Source organism: Pectinophora gossypiella, chromosome 17 (assembly GCF_024362695.1).
Source record: "Pectinophora gossypiella chromosome 17, ilPecGoss1.1, whole genome shotgun sequence".
Classification (NCBI taxonomy): domain Eukaryota; kingdom Metazoa; phylum Arthropoda; class Insecta; order Lepidoptera; family Gelechiidae; genus Pectinophora; species Pectinophora gossypiella.
Genome location: NC_065420.1, coordinates 11,507,697 through 11,531,871, shown reverse-complemented (window position 1 = coordinate 11,531,871; position 24,175 = coordinate 11,507,697). Strand labels below are relative to the sequence as shown.

General features: G+C 37.2%; 1 protein-coding gene across 1 annotated transcript in view; it reads right to left on the bottom strand.

Moving 5' to 3' along the window:
* Positions 1-24,175, bottom strand: part of LOC126374188 (adipokinetic hormone/corazonin-related peptide receptor variant I) — a 108,196-nt gene that overhangs the window by 5,434 nt on the left and 78,587 nt on the right. The window contains exons 2-7 of the mRNA XM_050020684.1: positions 17,125-17,427; positions 12,421-12,569; positions 9,936-10,079; positions 3,495-3,658; positions 1,680-1,803; positions 241-385 (exon numbers count right to left, since the gene is read on the bottom strand). Of these exons, the coding sequence (XP_049876641.1) occupies positions 241-385; positions 1,680-1,803; positions 3,495-3,658; positions 9,936-10,079; positions 12,421-12,569; positions 17,125-17,385 (987 nt within the window). The 5' untranslated portion in view covers positions 17,386-17,427. The remainder of the gene's footprint in view (positions 1-240; positions 386-1,679; positions 1,804-3,494; positions 3,659-9,935; positions 10,080-12,420; positions 12,570-17,124; positions 17,428-24,175) is intronic.

The following is a 24,175-nucleotide window of genomic DNA, read 5'->3' as shown; positions in this document are numbered from 1 at the left end:
CCATTTTGACAGTAGTCAGACCCACAGTAAATAGAAATCAGTAAGGAAAATTAAACCTTATAACTAACTATGACATTAAGAAAACGTCAAAATTTATTTCTCTCGTGATTTTTACTATAAGAGCGTTGCGTGTGCTTGCGATTGTGTGCGTGCCATGCGTGCATGCGTGCCTGCGTGTGCGTGTAAATGCGTGCGTGTGTGAAAATGCGTGGCTGCGAAGAAAAATATAGTGAAACTTACGGCGCTACGATGCCACGTCCAGCGGTTCCTGTTGAACACGCCGTAGACGATGGGATTGGCGCAGGAGTTGGTGCACGAGAACAGCCACATGCCCTTCTGGATGGCCGGGTCCAGTTTCTTCAGAGAGTCCTTATCTATCCAATACCTGGAAAATAAATAAAATCAGCAGTCGTTCGCCCGTGCTTCGGAAGGCAACTTAAGCCGTACTATTTACCGATGTAAGTACGTAGCCGTTACATGCAAGGGGCCTTCGGCGGGTCATTAATAACCCTGAACAGAATTGATGAGCTTGATAATCCACCTCACAACCCACACAATAGAAGAAGTATTCGTCTATAGGTTCGTTACGACGTCACACACACAGATGCACGTGTACGATAATGTCAATGTGTAGTGTCCGTGTAAAACGAGGTGTTTTGTATGAGGTGTCCGGGGTGTGTCATTGGCACAAATCCTGGAAACCATGTGATTTTTATTACCATCCGCTTCTATACTTTAAAAGCATTTTGTGGGATCACTGATTATCATCTGAGTAAATTAAAAAATATACGTATATGTTAAGTATATGAACGAATAAAAAATAAACAATTCAAAGCCCCTTAATATGAACAGTCTATCAGAAACAATTTCAGGGCCACTAAGGGATCTACCCGATTTCTTGTCACTTCACAACCGTGTGGAATGAAATAAACGCCGCCGCTGTTTGGTTCCTGAAGTGTGAAATGGGTTTGGGAATTGCCGCTTTTGGGAGATCCGAGCTGGGAGTAATGTCTGGTTTCCTAAGCTCGCTTTGTCGATAGTTTTTCTAAAAATTGTGTCCCGATCTTCTTTTTTATTGTGACTTGTTTTAGATTTACAAACTTGGTCGGGCAAATGGGGAAAGCTTAGGGCTCCCGGTACAAAACTTTAACCAATTTACCTAATAGGTATTTCACTGGGTCAAAGATAAATTATAAACGCTAATCTAGAAAAAGAAGCTATAGCTAATCTAATATGATCAAAAATCAATGTTGTTTTTCTTTTTGACTTATTTTCGAATTTTAATTACTTAAGTATCTTATTTTCAAATTTTAATCAAATAAGAATTAAAATCTCAAAAAAATAGGTACTTAATTAAGTACGAATTGAAATTCACAATGAGTTACGATGATTTTGTCACACGGACAGTTTTTCCCAGGGGTGTGCACAGGTTTTAGAATAGTTTTGAGGGCAGGGCAGGCAACTGAAATATGAGACAAAAGGATCTTGGGTAAAATGTAATGACTAAAAAATAACCAAGACCCTTGCGGTATTTTTTTTTTCGTTATTCGTCGCTTATTCAAACCACTTACTTATTCACAACCAAGCCCGCATGGTGTGAAAGGAAAATAAACGTGGAAAGTCTCAAAGTGCCTTATATGGGTTTCCTCTGTTAAGCACTTGATATTTTTCGTACTTACCAAAGACAGTAGAAGTAGTATGGTGACCAGCAGGTGAAGAACACCAGCACGATGGTGACCGTCATCTTCAAGGTCCGCGCCCGCGCTCTACCCAGGATGCCCACACCACTACGGCGCATCTTGTCTGGAATCATCATCATCGCTATGTTATTTCTATAGATCTATTAAGTATTTATTGAATCTTCAAAGCTCGCTGAGGTGTAGGTACTTAGATTATATTACGATGGATGTACCTCTGACTACCCCATTGGGATATAGTCTTGAGTTTATACCGTCGCTGATGCCGCGAACCGACGCATCTGCAATTTTTGGCGAAACTGATTTTCACCTTTTGCAGGTAGTTTCCAGCTAGTCAAATCAGTTACTTTTTACTAAACATTATAACACGAAATTACTATGGAAATTGTATGAAACAGCAACATGTGACGTCATAGAAAATCGTGACAAAATGTCGCACTTATTATTATTATTTGTTTAATTCATAAATAAGTTAAATAGTAAGAAAAAAAACGTTTTTTGTCACCATTAGATCTGTCTTTATTTAGTAATCAGAATTTCATAATAAATTTTTGACTTACGAAACTACCCAATTGTCAAAAAGACACAAATCACTTTAGCAAAAAAAAAAAACACAGATACGTCAGTTAGCAAAGTCGGCCATCTTAGTTCTAAATACAATTTAGCAATGCCAAGACTGTTTTTAAACAGTTTGTCTGCAGGAATTAGTAATTCCTAATTTGTATCACAATATTTTTTTAAGAGTAACAAACATCGGCTAGGATTCAGAGTATTAAGTTTATTTTTAATTTACTTACTTTTTTTTTGGTTCGAAACGGATGTTCTCATGCAAACTATTTAATATTTGAGTGCCCGAATTGTGACCCGGTTTAAGCCCTGTTTGCATTGAGATAATTTATAAATCTGAACGAGCAAATCTTCTCTACGTCACTCGTACGTAGTTGTGCTAATGATATCCAGACATAAATAGAGTAGTACTTATACCCAATGCTAATATTCGTATCATGACATTTTCATTGCGGAAGTTCATCCAACCTGCTATTTTAGGAACATTGAATTCGATATTATCTGCATTATATTAGAGCAACCGGTTATTACCGGTTATTATCAACTGGTGTCGTTACTGACTAACATTCTCTGAGTTGATTTCGCCTATACTCCGACTCCACTCTACTCTATCTCCCTCTACCTCGGAGATCTCTATCCTATATCGGGTCTCAACCCGCACTTTCGCTTTTCCTCCCTCCCTCGTCTGTTCGTGACCAATTTATTAAAATTGAATACAAACGAATGTTAATTTCCATGTTTATCAATAGGCTAGTTTCCAACTAGTTAAATCAGTTACTTTTTACTAAACGTCAAAACGCGAAATTACCTACTATGGAATATGTATGAAAACGCACGCTGTGACGTCATAGAAACACGTGATAAAATGTCGAACTTACTGTTACGTTTTTCTTAATTAAAATTAAAAAATAAGTTAAATAGAAGAAAGGAAATGATTTTCTTTAGTTGTAGATCTGTCTTTATTTAGTAATCAGAATTTTATAATTATTTTGATCCTAGTACACGACCCTATTATTAGATTTATCGTGTATCAAAATTTGAATTCAGAACTAGTATTTTATTGTTCACATCAAAACAAAACAACAAATTTAAAATGTTTAGTTCTGAATTCAAATTCATCATAGTTCACGTCAAAACAAAACAATAAAGTATCTAGTTCGAAATTCAAATTCTGTTACACTGTAATCATATTGGCGACACGTGTCTGTGACTTTGTCTCAGTTGTCTTACCATTGGCGGTGTTAGCGCGGCGTATGATCTCGAGCAGTGAGGCAGAGGAGCAGTATAGGGTGGACACGAGTGGCGCGACGTACATCAGCGTCATGTTCACTAGGAAGTACGCGAACTCATGCCGCTCCGTCGGCAGCGACCCGTATGACACGCACTGGTAGTACCTGCAACATTATCGTTGGATGATAAAAGATTTCTGTAACAAGATCGTATACATATTATATTATGAATATTATAGATAGTTTAATGTACCTACTTATTCCATATAGGTACTTCTTTTAATTGTTTTTTTATGCTAGAATACACTAAACCTATCATCATCATCAGCCGTATGACGCCCACTAAACCTATATTTGTACATAATTTTCCTGTATTCAAACGTTGCCTGGAAGTAATTACTGCATGTGCAACAAGGCCGCCTGTTGTGCCTTTCTGTGTCTGTTGTCCTTATTTCTGTGTGTTGTCTCCATCGTGCTCAATAAAGTATTTTATCTATCTATCTATCAAGGATATAATGTACTTAATTAATTAAGGATGTTCCATGTCTACTCTGAATAGACGCGTGTGTATGAAATCAGGGATGTTATGAATATGAAATTTGGGATACGGTTTGGATACGGATTTAAGAATGATTATTATACCGGATACGGTTACGTATACAGATAATACATTATTTCTGATTATCCGTTAGTTTCGGTTACGAATATTATTTTTTAAGGAATTTAAAAAGTAAAATACAAATAGGTAAAAAAGTGGTTTTATTTATAACGACAAGTTATAATGTTATGACGACAAAAGAAGAAAAAAAAAGTCAAAAGTCTCGGCATTGGCCAGCCGATCAAAATAACTTGGCCACTTCGCAGCAATTCATCTAAAAAATCAATATTGCAATTTGACATTTGCGCATATAAAAGTAAGTGCGAAATGCAAACAAATTTCAAATAGCAATATTGCTTTCTTAGATGAATTGCATCGATATGGCCATTTTAACTCCCCTTGTCATAACGTGTCTCAATTTGGCTCCGCCTCAATCCGATATTATCCGAAACTTTTATTTCGGATTCAGTTACGGTTACGGATGATTTTTTATATCAGATATCCAATAGCTCCCTAACAAACCATTGATGGATACGGAAGAAGCGAAAGAAGTATATGTCAGGATCGAAGCAAATGAAATATCATAAGCTCAAACTTCAATCAATATTAAACATTATCATGGAAACAAACTCTCTATTTAATTTAAAAGGTTTCTCAGAATTTCACAATTTTATGTTAAGTACCTAGGGACAGCAAAAGGTCACTGTTCTTGGCATTCTGTAGGTACATAAAAAACTAAACATTTTGTAAAAAAAGGAATTCTAAAATTAATTAACTGATTCCATAATTAACTGATTTAAATATTTTTTATTACTTACTTCTAACCGTTAAAATTAATAATTTGCGTGAATTTATATATAAAATTTGTAAATTCTTTTAGCCTTTACGGGGGTTCGTGACCTGTCTCTACACAGTATTTACACCAAAGTAGAGCCGTGCCGGCTCCCAGCCCACGCAGCCGACGCCGACCCCAGGGTCGGCGCGCCGACCACGTGGTCACACCTCGGAAACTTTGTACAAGACTCTACATTTATTAGCTTATTACACAGGCGCAACGTAAATGATGTTGTTATACGCGGGCAACATGCACATACTGTTACTGGTCAATCTCCATAGTAACCGGTCAGTCTCCATAATGACTGGTCAATCTCCGTAGTGACCGATCATTATCCACAATAACTGATCATTCTCCATAGTGGCTGGCCAGTCTCTAAAGTAATGGGTCATTCTCCACAAGATACAGAAATAAGGACAACAGACACAGAAAGGCACAACAGGCGGTCTTATTCCTCAACTTCTGCAACCTTTGGGTACAGGAAAATATTGTACAAATATAATGGTAGTATGTCTTTGGCTTGTGATTATGTCTTTCGCTTTAGAGTTCAGACAATTGGTCTAAGCTTAACACATGCCCTATACAGAGGAAAAGAAGAGCTTTCATGGAACAAATTAAAGAGAAGGCGAGGATCGTGTCTTACATGAAACCTACGAATCATGAAACAGTACGTAGGACTAGGGCCCTGTGCTGGGAGGTTTTCTGGCCACGTCTTTCCCTCAGCGTTACAGATTACAATGTGGTAGTAGTTTTACAGCTAGTTACATAATATTATTATGTAATTTATTTTTTGACGTTCAAAAAGCTCTAACTTTGGAAGTCAATTTTGAAAAATAAATATTTTTGAATTTTATAAGGAAGTCAAGGAATTGGCATTGGTGAAACAAGAGTGGAAAATGCTACACGGACAAGAACGTGGCTCTTATTATTAATAATAATGAGGTTATAATACACAAGACGATCTTTTATTATACTGTGTCGTAAAGTTTGCGGACGAGTGGAATGCAAAGTTAAAGTATTAAATAGTAAATTAATGAGCTTTGTGTCCTTGGGTTCAGACACGGAATAGAAGAAAGATAATGGAAAGGTCGTAACGTGCATTTTGTATGAAAACTGCTGTCGCCAGTTCAAACCCACTCTATTTTACTAATAACTCTATTTTACTAATTTTACTAATTTGTAACTCAAAAAATGCTTTTAAAAATAAGATCCGGGATAAATTAATAAGTAACTAGATAGTTTATGTACAGACACACGCACACACACACACACACACACACACACACACACACACACACACACACACCCTCTCTCACACACCCCATACACTTGTACACAAACATACTCCACACAGACACCATATCATGTTATATTATTTCCTTCTTCTTGCACTTGTATACCCTTTTTACTAAACTAACTTATGATATACTTAATTACTGTAATTGTTAATGATACCTACCAATTTGTAGTACGTGGTAACTTGTAAAGGCTGTTCTATTTTTAAGTAATTCTGTTATTTAGGTATACTATCGCTGTAAGTTACCCAAATAAAATAAAATAAAATAAAAATAAAATACTCCTACATACAGATAACTACGACAGCTCTACTGCTTCTCAAATTTCACAGCCACTTTACCGGCAATGTATATATCAATGTATATAGGGATAGCACACCCCGGACACTTCATACAAAACCTCGTTTTACACATTCACTACACATTGACATTATCAACACGTGCATCTGTGTGTGTGTCTGAGGCCTGCCTATTACAATGCCTAATTTAACCTTTATTATTTACTTAGGTAGGTAGTACTACTTACGAAAGATGCTTTTATAATAATCGATTAATATTTATTTACCACACAAATCACAAACAAGAAATTTTGAACATACATTAAGCACTTAGCCTAGGTTACATACTTATATGGCGCGCGTTTTGCGCTCACTTGGCCCTTCCAACGTCTTTCTATACTATTCGGTGGGTTCAGACGATAAGATAGATAGATAAAATACTTTATACTGAGTACAATGGACACAAAATACAGAGATAAGGACAGCATATACAGAAAAGCACAACAGGCGGCCTTATTGCTCATGCAGCAATTTCTTCCAGGCAACCTTTGGGTACAGGAAAATTTTGTACAAGTATAATAATAGCGGGTTAGTGCATTCTAACAAAATAAATAATTAAAAGAACAACCTACATAAAATAAGTACATTCTTCTTCTTATCGTGTCGATGGCAAACTAAATTGTATCGGCCCAAAACTTGGCAACAAGTATAATAAAACTACATATTTATATTATACATAAATATATTAAATTAATATAATATATATATGACTATTATACATAACTAAATAATTATACATACATATAATAACACTATGGAAAAAGGAAAGATGGTTTACATAAAAGAAGAGGAGCCAGAGTTCACAAAGTGAAAGTGAAGTGAAGTGATTAGTTGTTCTGTACAGGTGTACTTTGTATAAGTACGCAGTCTTTTAGACTCGACCTCTAAAGTACCTCACGGCTCTCTCTAGGTGATTCACCCTTCCATGCTTTGTTAAAATTCGATGCCTAAAATAGCCTGTTTGAATGAAAACGTAGGGTCGCGTTTATACTTGCTGGAGTCCATGAGGGCTAAGATGGGACACTCTTGCCTAGAAAATGCCTATCCATTCCCTATATGCTTAATTGGGAAGCACATTAGGTAATTCCAGTACTTTTTTGTTCGCTTTAAAAAGGATGCGAAGCCTTTCGTATCAACAAGGAGGTAAAATTCCTACACGTGTTTGGGTGTCTATTTCCGGATGTCTGTTTTGTCTTGAATAGTATTTTCACTTATTGTCTTCTAAATCCTTGGTAATAAATGAGTTGGCAGTGCTTCGTCAGGTGCATTTGTTTCCATTGTTGGTTTATAACAAGCAAATTATCTATATATTGAGAATTTGTCAATTTAACTTTCTGATTGACGTCAATTTCAGACTCAATTTAAACTTTTTGTGTATGTGAAATCTCTAACGCTCTTGGGAGTAAATTTTAAAATAGGTAGAAGTAAAAGATAAAATAAAAAAATAGACATTCCCAATGAAGGGTTATCAAGGCCTCCAAAAAATATGGGAAAAAATACAATTGATATTGTTTACGGCTCATAGCCGGGACCAACGGCTTAACGTGCCCTCTGAAGCACTTACTTTCGGACAATCGGGTGATCAACCTGCAATGTCTTTACCTAGCTAGGAATCACAAAGTGTTTTTTGCGATATGTCCCCACCTGGCTTCAAACCCGGGACGTCTAGATCGTGAGCCCAACGCTCAACTACTGGACCACAGAGGCCGTTAGTAACACGATATTACTTGTATTTATTTTAGATATATCATAAATAGATTTGTTTACTGTTTTTGATACCGAAATAGCTCTAAATTAACCATCATTGGCATAACACCTTGAACATGTCTCTATGAAACACGAGTCAATACGGTAATTTTGGTGACGATCTTTTTGGCCGGCCAAGTAGGTAATGATATTTGCGGCAAATATACAGTAAGATCTCAAATTATTGTTTATTTGCGCTTAAAGATGTTCTAGGGGCCTGTTTAATAAAACTTACAATTGTAAATTACAATGACAACTTGATGTACATTGCGGAGTGTGTGATCGCGAATATTTTGCAGTTTCGTATTAGCTACGTAATGAACACCAAATTGTCGTTGTAATTTACAATTGTAAGTTTTATGAAACAGGCCCCTGGTTTTAAGTAAAGACACTTTCTATTATCATCATCTCATTATCATATCTCATTTTGGGTGGAAGGCAAGAGGAAAACCACTGCCTTATTTTTCCCTAAAAAAAGTAGCATGGAGAATGCTACACCGACAAGAGCGTGGCTTTTTAATTAGTGATGATCTCATTATACTGTTTACTATAGCATTATAACTGATTCTTGACGCGAGTGTACGGTACGACGGTTCTTGATGGAATGAGGATTGTTGGTGCGCACGCAGCCATTCTTCTTCGGTATTCAAACTTGGTGGCCAGTTCTCTGCGTACTGGCATGCAGGCGCTCGTCGAAGGAGTCTTCATTCAACATAAGTCACGACAAAAATAAAGTTGGCGATCTTGCTTTTGCATTGTTTGTATGCGCTTGCCTATCGTCGTCTTAACACGTACCTAAGCGCCTTTTTGAAAAATCACATCCTGATGGGACTTTCTTCAACGTCGTCTCCCTAGCTAGTTGCTTGACGTTGTGCACTTATTTTTATATGCGCAAATGTCGAGTTCCAATATTGCTTTTTTAGATGAATTACTTCAATGTGGGGTTTTTAACCCCTAAGTACGGAGTCGAAAAGAGAGCGACACAGCAACAAGCAATAGAAAACCGCATAAGAAGTTGAAGAAACAAAAACATAAGAGGAAAGGCAAAACGAGAAAGCGGCAAAAGAAGGTACTTATACGCATTTTTTGAAATTTATTGATCGAGGCAGTAGTTCGTAGACAAAAGAAGATATTGAAATTATAATTATTTATTGCACACGATACGTGTTATATCCGGGCAATGTTACAGGAACAAGATATAGATGAGAGCTTAAGTTGCCAAAATTAATATAAATCATCATGCCCCTAGCATTATCTCGTTTTTCACAGGGTCCGCTTACCTAACCTGAAGATTTGACAGGTCCGGTTTTTACAGAAGCAACTGCCTCTCAGGTATAGAAAGCGGCCCTAGCTAAATATTTAGGTGGTGCGAGACCAAACGGGCTGAGGGCTGACTCAAAGTGGCACCCCTAAGCCCCTTAAAATAAAAAAAAATGTTTACGGTCACCCGGTATGAACAATCTAACCCGATGAAGTTAGCTTGTGGCCAGGGTGAATCAGTCTTGGTTGATTTGCCCCCAATATTTCGGCGCCCGGTGCCCCTCGCACCGCCCTAGGGCCGCCACTGGGTATAGGTTAGACGTCAAGTACCGGTCAAGGAACTATTATATTAAGTATAAATAATAATCACCCTCTGACTTCAGGGTGCTCCCCTAGGTGGAAGATGAAACTCTGAGGTAGACTAGCGAGCCCCGCGCACACCCACGCCACGGTGAGGGCTCTCCTTACTCGGGCCTCCCACGTCACGTTTAGGGGCTTCAGGATCGCGTAGTATCTGCAAAACATGAAAATAATAATTTAAAAAATTATTACTATATGTATATATAAACAATTTGCACAATAAATTTACACGATACTGTGCTATATACACATATATACATATTTTATGTGCTGTGTGTGTGTGTGTGTGTGTGTGTGTGTGTGTGCTGTGCGTATTTTAAAATATGGTATAAAAAAAAGACACTAACACAGTTGGCTCGGCCATTGTAGACAGCGATACGGCTCGCCACCTATCACGTTGGTCTAACAGAAAGCTCGGTGTAGCGTGGGTACTTAGTTCATCTTGCGATGGATGTACTTCTGACTACACCAATTGGCATAGGCTCGTGAGCTTATGTTTTTGTTGGTCATCATCATCAGCCCATTAATATACCCACTGCTGGGGCACGGGCCTTCCCTATTGATGGATAGGGAGTTCGGGCCTTACATCACGCGGGCCCAGTGCGGATTGATGGTTATTAACGACTGCTAATGCAGCCGGGCCCAACGGCTTAACGTGCCTTACGAAGCACGGAGGAGCTCGAGATGAAAACTTTTTTTTTGCGGTCACCCATCCTATGAACGGCCTTTGCGAAAGTTGCTTAACTTCAACAATCGCAGACCGAGCGCGTTTACCGCTGCGCCCCCGAGCTCCTCACGTATCAAAAGTTTTCCTTATGGCGGGCTGTCATTCCGAAAAATCTAACAATTTTTCTGAGAACAACTGAAAATGTATATTATAAGCAGAACAGAAACCAAACAGAACAACAAACAGTAATCAACATAATGGTTATCCGTAATGAGATAATAAAAAAGAATAGTGAATATCAATCTCTTAAGAGAAATAAACAGGGAAAATTTAATTTTATCTTAACAGGCTTTTAGAGTAGATAATTTGTGAGTAATTTAGTTGGGTATTTTAAAATTGCTTTCAAAGTAAGTAATTGGAATTCTTCATTAAAAATATCAAGTTGACTGATGGATATGGAATTAATAGACTTTGCATAATGTGAATTATTACTTAGAGAGGAAACGTGAAATTAATTTTGTTAGGTATGTTTTGCTCCTTCCAAGAAATAAAAACAGGCAGCTATTTGGCAACAGTGAATTATTATTAAATATATGTACATTTTCCAATGTCACCTTGTATTTTTTGGTATTTCTTTGTGAGGATTAGGGAGCGAACATATTCGTAAATTAGCGACTCGATACAGCTTCGTCTGACTAAAATTTTTACCATAAAATTATGTAGTAGTAAATTATGTATTCTGTGCCTGTATGCCTATATGCAGATTCTGCTTAAAGGAGGATGAGACGTTACTACTTCTCTGTGCAGCTGTGAGGTTCTCATACATAGTAGAAGCCGTACACTTGGGGGCCCATAATGGACCTCCGAGAAGTCATGGAGCTTTCTCCCAAAAAGACGTTGGATCTCTTCGAACGGATCGGTCTAGAGGAGGATATTTAAATGTAGGGATTTAGATCACAATAGATCTGACAAGGTCGCAGTGATCTCGCGGGCTGTATCAGTTCGGTCCTCACAATTCTCAAATAGTAATATAGTATTCTAACGAAATAATATAATCCGAAGGGGCAGACAGGGTGTACAGTATATTATGTATACACTCACTCCTCACCAGCTATGTTTAAGTCCCACTGACCTATCATCAATAATGAGCACGAAGCTGGAAGGGCCGTGTGAACACATTAGGTCCCCGACCTGGTACTGACCTTATTGTATTGTACATAAAACTGACCTGTTAATAGCGTATGATCACGAAGCTGGAGAGGTAGAGTTCGATGGCCCGCGTGACTACATTTAGGTCCCCGGCCCGATACTGACCTTAACTATTGTATTGTACATAAAACTGACCTGTCATTTGCGATGCATATGAGCACGAAGCTGGAGAGGTAGAGTCCTAAGGTCCATGTGAACACGTTAGGACCCCAGCCCTATACTGACCTTAACTATTTTATTGTACATAATAACTGACCTATCAATAGCGATGCATATGAGCACGAAGCTGGAGAGGTAGAGTCCTAAGGTCCATGTGAACACGTTAGGTCCCCAGCCCTATACTGACCTTAACTATTTTATTGTACATAATAACTGACCTATCAATAGCGATGCATATGAGCACGAAGCTGGAGAGGTAGAGTCCTAAGGTCCATGTGAACACGTTAGGTCCCCAGCCCTATACTGACCTTAACTATTTTATTGTAAATAATAACTGACCTGTCAATAGCGATGCATATGAGCACGAAGCTGGAGAGGTAGAGTCCTAAGGTCCGTGTGAACACGTTAGGTCCCCAGCCCTATACTGACCTTAACTATTTTATTGTAAATAATAACTGACCTGTCAATAGCGATGCATATGAGCACGAAGCTGGAGAGGTAAAGTCCGAAGGTCCGCGTGAACATCATCAGGCGGCACATCAGGTCCCCGGCCAGCCACTGCACGGTGCCTGCCCACGCGATCTCCAGTGGCATCATCAGGAATGTGACCTACAATTATTTTAATTAATTTATTTAAAGTTTAAATGAAGAAAACACAACAACACCATCTATCGTGTTTTTGGGGAACGCCGATTGGATTGTCCCTCATTGATTGTCGATCGGATAGTATTATCCATAAGAAAGTCAGTAAAGTCACCATCAAAAATTAATTAGCGCCAAGATGGCAGGACCAGTTATTAACGTGTATATCGTTTGAATAACGGCCTCCGTGGTCCAGTGGTTGAGCGTTGTGCTCACGATCCGGAGGTCCCGGGTTCGAATCCCGGTGGGAACAAATCACAAAAATCACTTTGTGATCCCTAGTTTGGTTAGGACATTACAGGCTGATCACCTGATTATCCAAAAAGTAAAAAGATTCGTGCTTCGGAAGGCACGTAAACCCGTTGGTCCCGGTTATTACCTACTGATGTAAGTACGTAGTCGTTACATGAGTCATCTCAGGGGCCTATGGCGGCTCAGTAATAACCCTGACACCAGGGTTGATGGGGTTGGTAATTCACCTCATAATCCACACGATAGAAGAAGAAGTTTGAATGAGAAAGGTACTAGATTTTTTAGTTTAGGTATTAAGTAGTAGTGGATAGGTAGTATATTTAACAATATGCAATTTCAACATTAAGCAATTGGTCCCGCCAATTTGACGCTGGTAAAAAATCGCCCCCATAAAAAAGCTGATTTATTTTAGCATCTAAGTAGGATTCTTGGCATCCTAAACATTAAGGATATGACCTACAAGCCAAACGGAAATACTAAATTGCTACTCTGAGCTTTTGTTTATTCAACATAAATATAAAAATCATAATATTTCCACAGCAATATCCTGTTAGTGTCAGAATTAGATTCGACCTTTTTCTATATGGCAACTATTCGTATGTTTTTTACGAATCACCGATTACGACGCGTGGTGTTCAAATATTTTACGAATTAAGAACGGATTGTGCTGGTTTATGTGTCGGGTTTGATTCCCGATAAGGACACTGTCGAAAATCGCTTGCAGGCTGAATCACCTAGTTGTTCGATAAAGAAAGTTAATTCCGCTTTGGAAGGTACGTTAAGCCCGTGGTCTCGGGTTGTTGGACCAAATGCCTCTATGAACCTGCAGTGAAAGTAGCGTCGAGTATGCCATACCCCCTTCGGTTGATTAAGGGGAGACCTATGCCCAGTAGTGGGACGTATATAGGTTGTTTATGTGTGACATAAAGGTAAATACATGGTGAAAATAATACAGATGTTAAAGCTCTGTGGTCTGCCTAAAGCATACAATATCATATTCATTTCCAATAACAAGTAACATAATGTCAAACAATAATCAATTGTCAGTATTTATAATAAGGCATGATTAAGTACAGACACATATACAGACAGAAACAAAGACTTTAGAAGAGAGAAAGAGACAGACAGAGAGAGAGAGAGAGGGAAAGGGAGTGGTTTTAGTTGTGTGTTTAGAAGAGTTTCGGTTTGTTTTTGGGTTTGTAGAGTTTAGTACAGACAGACAGTCGCTTCTGTAAAACCGGACCTGTCAAACCTTCAGGTTAGGTAAGCGGACCGTGTCAAAAACGGGATAATGCTAGGGAGATAATGATGATTAAGTACAGAATTATCTGGCGAAAATAATTTCGGAACTATAATTAAGTAAGTATATTAGGAAATCGTGTCGTAGGACGCTTGTGTTTATTGAACCCGTAGTAATTATTCCGCTTCATTCAACTCGTAACAGACGAAGTAGTCACTTAGCTTATTTGAAACTTATCCTTATTATGATCATATCGTAAATATGACTAATCATAGTTTTATTTGAAAAAAAAATCTTTTATTGCACAGATCAGGTCAATACAATATACCGGGTGTTAGTGTCATCGCAACGAAAGCTTTGAGGGATGATTCAGACCATGATTTTGAGTTGATATCAAGTGGAATTTTCCGTCGCAAGAAAAGTATGGAACTGAAAATAAGTACTTAATTAAAAAAGCGCTAAAACTTTTAAGAATTTTCCGATAGGCAATTCTACTTGATATTAACTCAGAATCATGGTCTGAATCACCCCCCCTTTTTTAGTCTTTTATTTACTTAAGGGAATCACCCCCCATAGTATTCGTTACGTTAATTGGCCTTTATAGGCTTAATAAGGGAAGTGAAGATCGGTCGATTGTAAACCCACAAATTGATAGTTTAGGAAAAAAGTTTCCTGCGACTGTGGTCTTCTTCTATAGTGTGGGTTGTAAAGTGGACGACCAACTTCAGCAAACCCAATTAACATTTCAACCTCTCCAGGATCGGAAAATGTGTCATCGGCGAGCGGAGTGCGGGATAAATAGTGTAACATCGACCTATCAATAGGCAATGTCGGTATGCGGTCAGTGATTTTATCAACAACTAGCGGTTGTAGCGGAAACGATACTTTATGATCAAAACGCGAGTGAATTACAACATTATGTCAGAGTTATTATTGAGCCACCAAAGGCCCCTGGCATGGCTCATGTAACGACTAAATACTTACATCAGATAGTAACCGGGACTAACGACTTAACGTACCGTGGTAACAAGCCTTGAAAGGGTTAAATTCAACGTAAATAATCTGGGCAAATATTCATTTGTTCCGGTTAATTACGTATCACAAACATTATTTATTTTAACAAAGTAAGAGAAGGGTCAAGGTAAGGATGAAATGGGGAAAGCCAAAAACAAAAGCGAAGGGAATTCGTCAGTTTAATTTATGAAAGTATTTTTTGTTCGTTTGTATACAAATACAACAAATACAAATCTTTATTGGTAACGTAAGCTACATGTCATTAGTAAGTACATTAATTAAGTGTATACATTATTATAGCAAAGAAATTTATTAAAGTCATAGAATATGTTCTTAAATAACCAATCTTTTATGAACTTTTTAAAAGCTTTTTATACTTAATTGGTATTACATTGAGAAATCGAATTTAATGAATGTTTGTTTTATTTCAGTCCATTAATTACTTTACCCGCAGGTATGTTTGTATAAAGAAATATGAAATGACCTTTGAAAGTCTTTTTTCAAAGTATTAGTTAATAAATATTAACAATACAAATAGAATAGAATAGAATAGAATAGAATAACTTGGCTTGACTTGATTGGCTTTTGAACTTGAAAATTAGAAGCAGTTGCTTTGCTTTGCAGTATTTAGTCACAAATCTTCGGGTTGATACTAAAAGTGTGCTTACATACTTTATAAATTAAAAAAGATACTTAAATTCGTAAATCTTTCAAGTTCAGTAAATTGCTTCATTGCCTACACCACAGATCATATAATACTAACGTCTACACACAGCGCCGTCTTAAACTAGGCTGGGGCCCTTGGGCACACAAGAATTTGGGGCCCTTTTTGAAAGTAAAGAAACCGAATTGGAAAGTAAAAAAAGAAAAACACATTTTTTACTAAGTACCTATGAACCCATTTATAGGTAATCAAATACAGCATAGGTTTTTTAGTTTTTGGAAAAGTAATGGCGTATATGGATATACATTGTAAATCTAACCTTCTGATAAGATTCCAGTGGCCTGTTTAATAAAACTTACAATTGTAAATTACAATGACAATTTGATGTGCATTGCGGAGTGTGTGATCACGAATATTTTGCAGTTTCATTTTAGCTACGTAATGAACACTAACTTGTCGTTGTAATTTAGAATTGTAAGTTTTATTAAACAGGCCCCTGGTTTGTGAAAAAAGTGTAATGTGCCCGACAAAAACGTTTTGAGAATAAATGTGTGAGAGAAGTTGTGTTGTTGTTGTTGTTGTTGTTGTGTGTGATCCTTCGGGGCCCCCGAGAATGGGGGCCCTGGGCACGGGCCCCGTATGCTCTTATGGTGAAGACGGTATTGTCTACACAAGTCAGCGGCTCAAACACATTCTGCCACTCGATAAAGCTTAAATCGATTTTTGTATAATAAATTCAACAAAATCTGTAATGTTACTATTGCTCGTAATATAAAATGTAATAAATATATAATGTAATTTTCCGCTGCTCAAAAGTAAAAAAGTTAGTTAACAAAACAAAACGCGGCGCGGGTTTGCATAAGTCTGCTCATAATGACAATGTACAGTCGTGAGCAATATCATGTACCCACTTTAGAACCCTATCGCACTTTCATATTTGACATTTAATGAGACTTACGGTTTAATTTGTCAAAAAAGTTAATGTGACATGGTTTCAAAGTGTATACATATTAGTACTCGAGACCGTACCTTTCTATCTGTATAACTTATCTAGGGTAACCTTTAAGTAGCTTAAGTTGGTTTGTTAAATACTTTGTTAAATGTTCTGTTTTATAAGTTGGTTCATCATCATCATCAGCCCATTAACGTCCCCACTGCTGGGGCACGGGCCTTCCCTATGGATGGATAGGGAGAACAGGCCTTAAACCATTACGCGGGCCCAGTGCGGATTGATGGTTATTAACGACTGCTAATTTTGCGAAAGTTGCTTAACTTCAACAATCGCAGACCGAACGCGTTTACCGCTGCGCCACGGAGCTCCTCTAAATAAAATAAATAAATAAAACCCTCACCATAAGATCAGCAACAGCCAAATGCATTAGCAGCACATCCAACCGACTGGCTCTCTTCGCCCGTCGTCTCTTCACCAACTGTGACAGCACCGTGATGTTTCCGGTTGCAGATATCACCATTAGCACACTGTACACAGTTATAGACACCATGTGGCCATGGTTGAAGCGCATGTCTAGTGGCAGCTCGTTTGTGGCGTTCAGGTGGGTCCAGTTGCGCTGGGACGCGCCGCCTGGGCCGGAGACTTTTTCATCGATGTCCATAATTGCTTGTGTTTACTAAGGTTTCATCGTGAACCGGTGTATCTGTAACAAGTAAAATATATTATTTAGTACATGTGTCGGGGATCAGCATACTCTGGCGGATCAAACGGTTCGTCATTGCCTTATACACGGTGTTAGTGACATCGTAACGAAAAGTTTGAGGTTTCTGACCATGATTCTGAGTTGATATCAAGTGGAATTTTCCATCGCAATAGTGTGGAACTGAAAATAATTAAAAAAACATGAATTGTTTCATTGGTTTAGGCCTATCCTGGATTCGAACCTGCGACCTCAAAGTAAGAGGCAAGCGTTCTACCAACTGGGCTATCACGGCTCTTCAAGCATTTTTTGCCTGTACAAGATTCATTTAAGTACAAAAGTTTAAGATATGTCCACAATAATATTGTAAGATAGTGAAACGACAAGATTGACAACTATTACGTCAACTGTTAGGTAGCGAACATCTTGGAAACCGAAAATAGGTTTATGGACTAAAAACTTAGAACTTGGAAACTTTATCAAGATTATCCTTCAAACTTTGGTTTCGAAGATTTGGGTCAGAATATTATTGACAACAAGAAACATCGTAACTACCGTCTACGTAGTACGTAGCAATAGCCTTCCGTAGCGCAGACTACGCGCCGTAACGGTGTTACGACGAAAAACACTAGTATAATTCTTTCTATTCTTATACACACTTTAATTATAAATGAAAACAAAATTCAAATAATTTTAAAGAAAAATATTCGTCATTATCTTTATAAATGAGAGTGGAATGTTAAAAACCACAGTACCCTGTAGGGTTGAAAATCAATTTCTATTTTATTTTGACATCAAAAGGAAAGTTACAGAAGAATTAACATGCTTGGTAATAAAGAGACTACTTAATACAATTTGAGACAAAACGCATTGTCATTTCGGCCAGCTGACTGTAGACTATATTTGTAGTTGAAGTAAATTAATTTGCCTTTCAACTTGGTTTGTAGCTAGAGGCACTTTAGAGACGGTCGAGGTCAAACAACCGTACTTATCTCGAAATTCAAACACATTTTGAGCATGTGCTACTGACTTGATATGTACAGTTCAAGGATAAAATGTGTAAGTAATCCTTTACACATATATTAACACGTTGACAGTCCCCATACAAAATGTTTTGATTTCCTTGTAAGTCCCGCATATATTTCTTGCAGCTTCTTTTCCCCGGCTATACAGGTTGTGAGAAGCTGCAGTGGTTTTAGGCGGATGAGACGTTCGTTATGTAAAAATCAACGATTCAAAGTGTAACTATGTTACCTACTGAATAAAGATATTTTTGAATTTGAATTACTTCAAATTTTTATACGTTCTGTTAAAAACAGAACTAATAATCCAAACCTTAGTTATGAGGGTTCAAAAAATCGGCGAAACGTTTCGAGAAAAGGTAAGTAGTGCCTGCCCTTGCGCTTTGCTTTGCTCGTCTTGGCGGGGTCACTGCCGTGCTCCCAGATAAATGTATTCTAAACACTTCACTTCATACCTGTTGAGTGCTATAGGAAGTAAACCATATCTCTTACTTTCAAGGGCCGCAATCAGAGCGTCCGGGATGTATGGGTCACGGACGTATGGAGCTAGTCCGTCATGGCCCGTATATGGGTCACTGGCCTGTCAACGTGCTAAGGCAAACGTGTTTTCATACAAACGATTAATTTACCTTTTTAGAAAAGCTTATAATTTCGCCTTATAACGAAAACTACGTAATCGTCCTTTTAAAAAATCATAATCTGGGTATAAGTTGTCGTTTTACCAAATTTTTGTAGTCACATTTAGGGGCGGAGTGTAAAGGTGCATTTGTTATTTAAAAAAAGGCTAAAATAAATGGAATGAAGATAAATAAAATATTTTTAATTCTATATCTCACTTGTATTAAGTCCAAATATTATTTTCTTTCAGTACTTACGTAATTGTCCAAATAGCATTTTTGCATGGATTATCTGTTTATAAATGTATTCAAAAGTCTTAAGGAAAACGGAGTTGAAGCGGCACGCTTAAGATAGTAAGTACTTATTTGTAAATGAGTATTATTTTGAAAGGATCCGAGGTTGCAGTGACCTTTTAAAACTGTATAATCTCCTTTGAAGTGAGGTTAAAAAAGATTTCAAATTAGTACTTAAACAAAGTTGAGATAGCTCGTGTTTCGCAAATTAACTGTATATGACAGTAATGGCCCCGATTCCTGCAGACACCTCTTAATTTTATTTTAATTTCTATCCGTCATTCTCTTATCCTTCGAAAAGGAAAGGGACAGATAACTGACAACTGTTCATTTTAAAACAAATAAATAAACAGGGCGAATAAAATAGGCATCTCGCTGATATGCAACCCGTTTGACGTGTGCTGTCGACTTAATTTTGTCGGGTTATTGGCCAATGTAAAATTTTAAGTGCTGTTTAAATTTCTGCCTAAAATAGACGTGTGTTCCATAAATTTAACGCCTGTCGAATTTTGTATTTTTGTATTTTTTTTTGTCGATTACCCGTCTCTTTCATATTCGGCAGATAAGAAAATGATAGGTATAACTTAAAATAAAATTAGATGGTGTCTGGAATCAGCATTAATGTTTAACTGTTGTGTTTAGAAATCTCGGCCTTAGGAGGTTATGATTAAAGTTCTTACTTTGACGGGGTGAAATCGGCGCCCGATATCAATTAGTGCGGGAGCGAAGAGTTACCGTTCTATACGTAGTATTGTTCTTTATGGCATTACTGTCTGGATGCCTTTCAAGGCCACTGTTCAAGTATCAGTCATTCCCGCTTCCTACCCCTTCCTATCACCCGGCGGCACTCATTCATTCATCGAACACGCTCACTCAAATTTCCGAATCTTCATTCAACTTCTTGCTTCAACAACCGTGCGTGAGAGTGCCTGCCGACCAAACAAAATACAATTATCATCTTAAAAGTGCACCTCAATCTTCATCTCCGAGGGCCCTCGTCGAGCAACGGTATCCCCGGGAATGTAAATCTCCGTTCTGCAGCGCATCTGTAAGTTTTTCCCACCTTCCCTCTGTTACTTGTCTGTACGATATTTTTGCATAACCGCCCTTTTCGCTCAAACAACCAACGCGACCTATGTTTTCGTACACCACTGGAACTATCGAAGCTATCTTTACCACAACACAAACAGCCACCTTGAGGTTGGAGTTAGTTTGTGGTTGGTGGTACCCCACACTGAGTTTCATAGTTCAATGTTTTCCATCTGAAATTAAAGCTTACTCCAAACAGAGACGGCTGTGAGAGCTTTCCAGTAGGGCTGACATGCGCAAAGTGATAAAACCTTGGCACGGTCATGTTATGGATTCTACCGATATAATTGTGTCGTTTTGTCAAATAAGTCATGTCGTTCTGTCAAAAGCTCGTGCCACGCATGTTAGGGACAAAAATAACCTTATCAATTTCGACAAAATTTATTGAATCTATTGATAATTTTATCACATTGCGCGTGTTAGCCCTGCAGGCCGGGATTAATTGTTTTGTAATTTTAGACTTTAAAGCAAGGCAAGGGATTGTGTTTACGGTTTCATACAAATTCCCTCAGCAATGCTAGGGAGATAGATTGGTTTAGCCTCGTGCTGGATTCGACGATGTGAGAACCATGTTCTTCTGGGGTGACCACCGTTCATTTACGCCCGTTGGTGATTTTTTTTTCAGTACTTATTTAAATTTCTTAGCATAAAATCTCTTTGCTCTGTCATAACTTGGATTACGCTCGAGTAAATTGTTTCTAAGCAGGTGGATCGTTGCTTATTTTAGTCCACGAGCCGTGATTCCGAAACTAAATTTTCGTAATAATATCTGTTTATTCTGAATTACATCAGCCATGAATAAACATGCGCTGGAAATTCGTAGATGGCGAACATTGTTATTTCGACAAAAAAATTAAATGTACCGGAGTTTGAAGGATCTCGGCAGCAGAGTTTCCAATTAACTAGACATATGAATTATAGCTTTTTCATTTTGTTAATTAAAAATAATATATATTATAATAGTGTATTATTATTATTATTATAATAATAGGATGGTATTAGGCGGGAATTTTTGGTATTCTGTCCGTACAGTCATGATCAATGTTGGAAGATAGGAATTTGCGTACTGGTTTTAAGTATGGCTGCTTTCTGCATTTGTTAATAATAATTATTATTTCCTTCCAGTGACACTTGGTCTGTGACCCGTGTCTCCGGTAAATGCCCTTCGAAAGGGGTGAAGGGGGAGGGGAGAAGGGTTAAGAAAATAATAACAATAAAAGTCGACTTTATAGAATTGTAAAGGGATAAATATAAATAAAATACATCGTAAAACCGATTTTCAGCAAAGCTACTCTAACTTTCAGACGTCTCCTTTAAAATCAAGAACTTTTAAACATTCGACTAGAATACTTGATTGCTTTTCTAATTAAGACATCGAAATACTTTTAACGAAATCGGTGGGATTTCTTATTTCTTAAAGTTACATAGAGAAAGGGAAGAACATACTCGCACATCTGTGTATATTTTAATGTTGTAAATGTATAATATGTGTGTCGTAGGTTTTACCTAAATAAACTTTTTTATTATAATATATATTTTTTTACCATTTAAAGTCACAACCGTTTATTTAAATTAAGGTTAATTGTTCTTTGTGTATTTAAAATATCTATTGTTATTTTTTTAAGACAGATTTATTAAAGATTAAAATGTTCATTTAATTATAAATTATTTAATATTAATATTCGCACGCTGTATGGTTGAATGATGGACTTTTTTTGTTACAATATTTTTAAGATCTTTTGTACCACTCTAGAGCGAATAAATTTTATTTCATTTCATTTCAACGGGCACATGATGGTTTGTCGCGTGGTACTTATATCTTTATGCTTTCTTTCATGTGGGTTGTGAGGTCGATAACCAACCTCATCAACTCCGGTTATAGAATAAGAAATAATACTATGTATAGAACGGCAACTCTCCGCTCCCCACCAGCGGCTGAGCTAGTTTACCTCTCCCCCCGGTCTTACTTTAGTCTTGAATCGTATGGCGTCGGACGTCACACACACAGTTGCGCGTGTTGATAATGTCAATGTTGTAGTGTCTGTGTAAACGAGGTTGTTTGTATGAAGTGTCCGCGGTGTGCCTTGACTATATATTAAAAATATATTATGTTGGTTTATGGTTTATTATGCTACGAACACAATATCTCAACTCAGAATACACTGGTGATGCAAGCTATGCCATCATCATCATTATCATCAGCCCATTAACGTCCCCACTGCTGGGGTACGGGCCTTCCCTATGGATGGATAGGGAGATCGGGCCTTAAACCACGCGGGCCCAGTGCGGATTGATGGTTATTAACGACTGCTAATGCAGCCGGGACCAACGGCTTAACGTGCCTTCCGAAGCAAGCATGGAGGAGCTCGAGATGAAAACTTTTTTTTTTGGTTACCCATCCTATGACCGGTCATTTCCTTTGCGAAAGTTGCTTAACTTCAACAATCGCAGACCGAGCGCATTAACCGCTGCGCCACCGAGCTTCTCTAGCTATGCCATATTCGAATAAAAAATGCGTATATTGCGCTCTTATTTATCATATACCTTCAAAATACTTTTGTACATAGTTAAGTTCTCAAGTAAGTGAATTTGTATTCTTATTAAGAATAAAGATTCTTTAAATCTATTATTGTTGTTTATTACTATAATCCCTTTTTATTTGTAAATTTATTTTCACAAAAAATTATAAACTGCATGTATTTTGAACATGATTCTTACGATACAGGTTTTGCATAGATACGTATTATCTCAGAAAAACGTAAACTCAGTAAAAAAATTAAACTTCTACTAAAAAATATACGTATAATGCTGATTATGTAAAAAAATACCTTTTTATGAATAGAATATTTTTAATTTTAAAATTATTTTTTTTGTCAGGCATTTTGTAAGTTCTATCAGACTTTCAACCTTAATGTCTTAGTGAATTGTTTCCTGTACTTACATAGTAACAGAGCGAGGCAATCCAGTAATTGCCGTCACTAATCACAGAAACAAAGTGACCGTACACACAACCACGTAAATGTTATTTACTTGAACGTGGAAACAAAATGATGGCAGTTGGCGAACACTGGTTGCTACAAGAGGTTTTTTAATTATAAGTATACGTTAAGTATACGTTTTTACAAAAAAATACCAGATATTTTGAATTTGTCAGAAAATAAATGTATAGCTCATGTGAAGATTACTTTATGTAAAAAAGCTTATTATAAGATTAATGATTAAGTACCTAAATGATAAAAATGTCTGGTATTAAATGTGTTCCTCTAGTTATTAAATAACTTGTAATATATACCCTCATTGATTTAAAAGATGTGTTGATGTTGCAGTTTCTTGTCATTTCTTCTCCTCAGCCATAACACCTTGGGAAATGACGTAAATTCAAAAATGTTACATTGACCTTCAACAAGTTTATCCATAATAATTACGTTGAATAAATGATTCTAATTTATGATTTATGATTTCTGGTTATCACTACGGTAACAGCGAAACATTTCTTAATAGTTATTTAGAAAAGGGTATGAAACAATTAATGGCTGGGTTAGTAATTTCGCTAAAGGTAGTTGAAGGTTGCGTGGGGTTGTATAGGTTAACTTAACCACACACTATCCCACAGTATTATACAATACAGAAGGGGAAATTGAAGGTTAATAGTGTCTTTATAAAGTATTATTATTGATTGATTGTCTCTAAAGTGAGGAAAGGTTTGGTGTGAAGTATGTTTTTGTATTT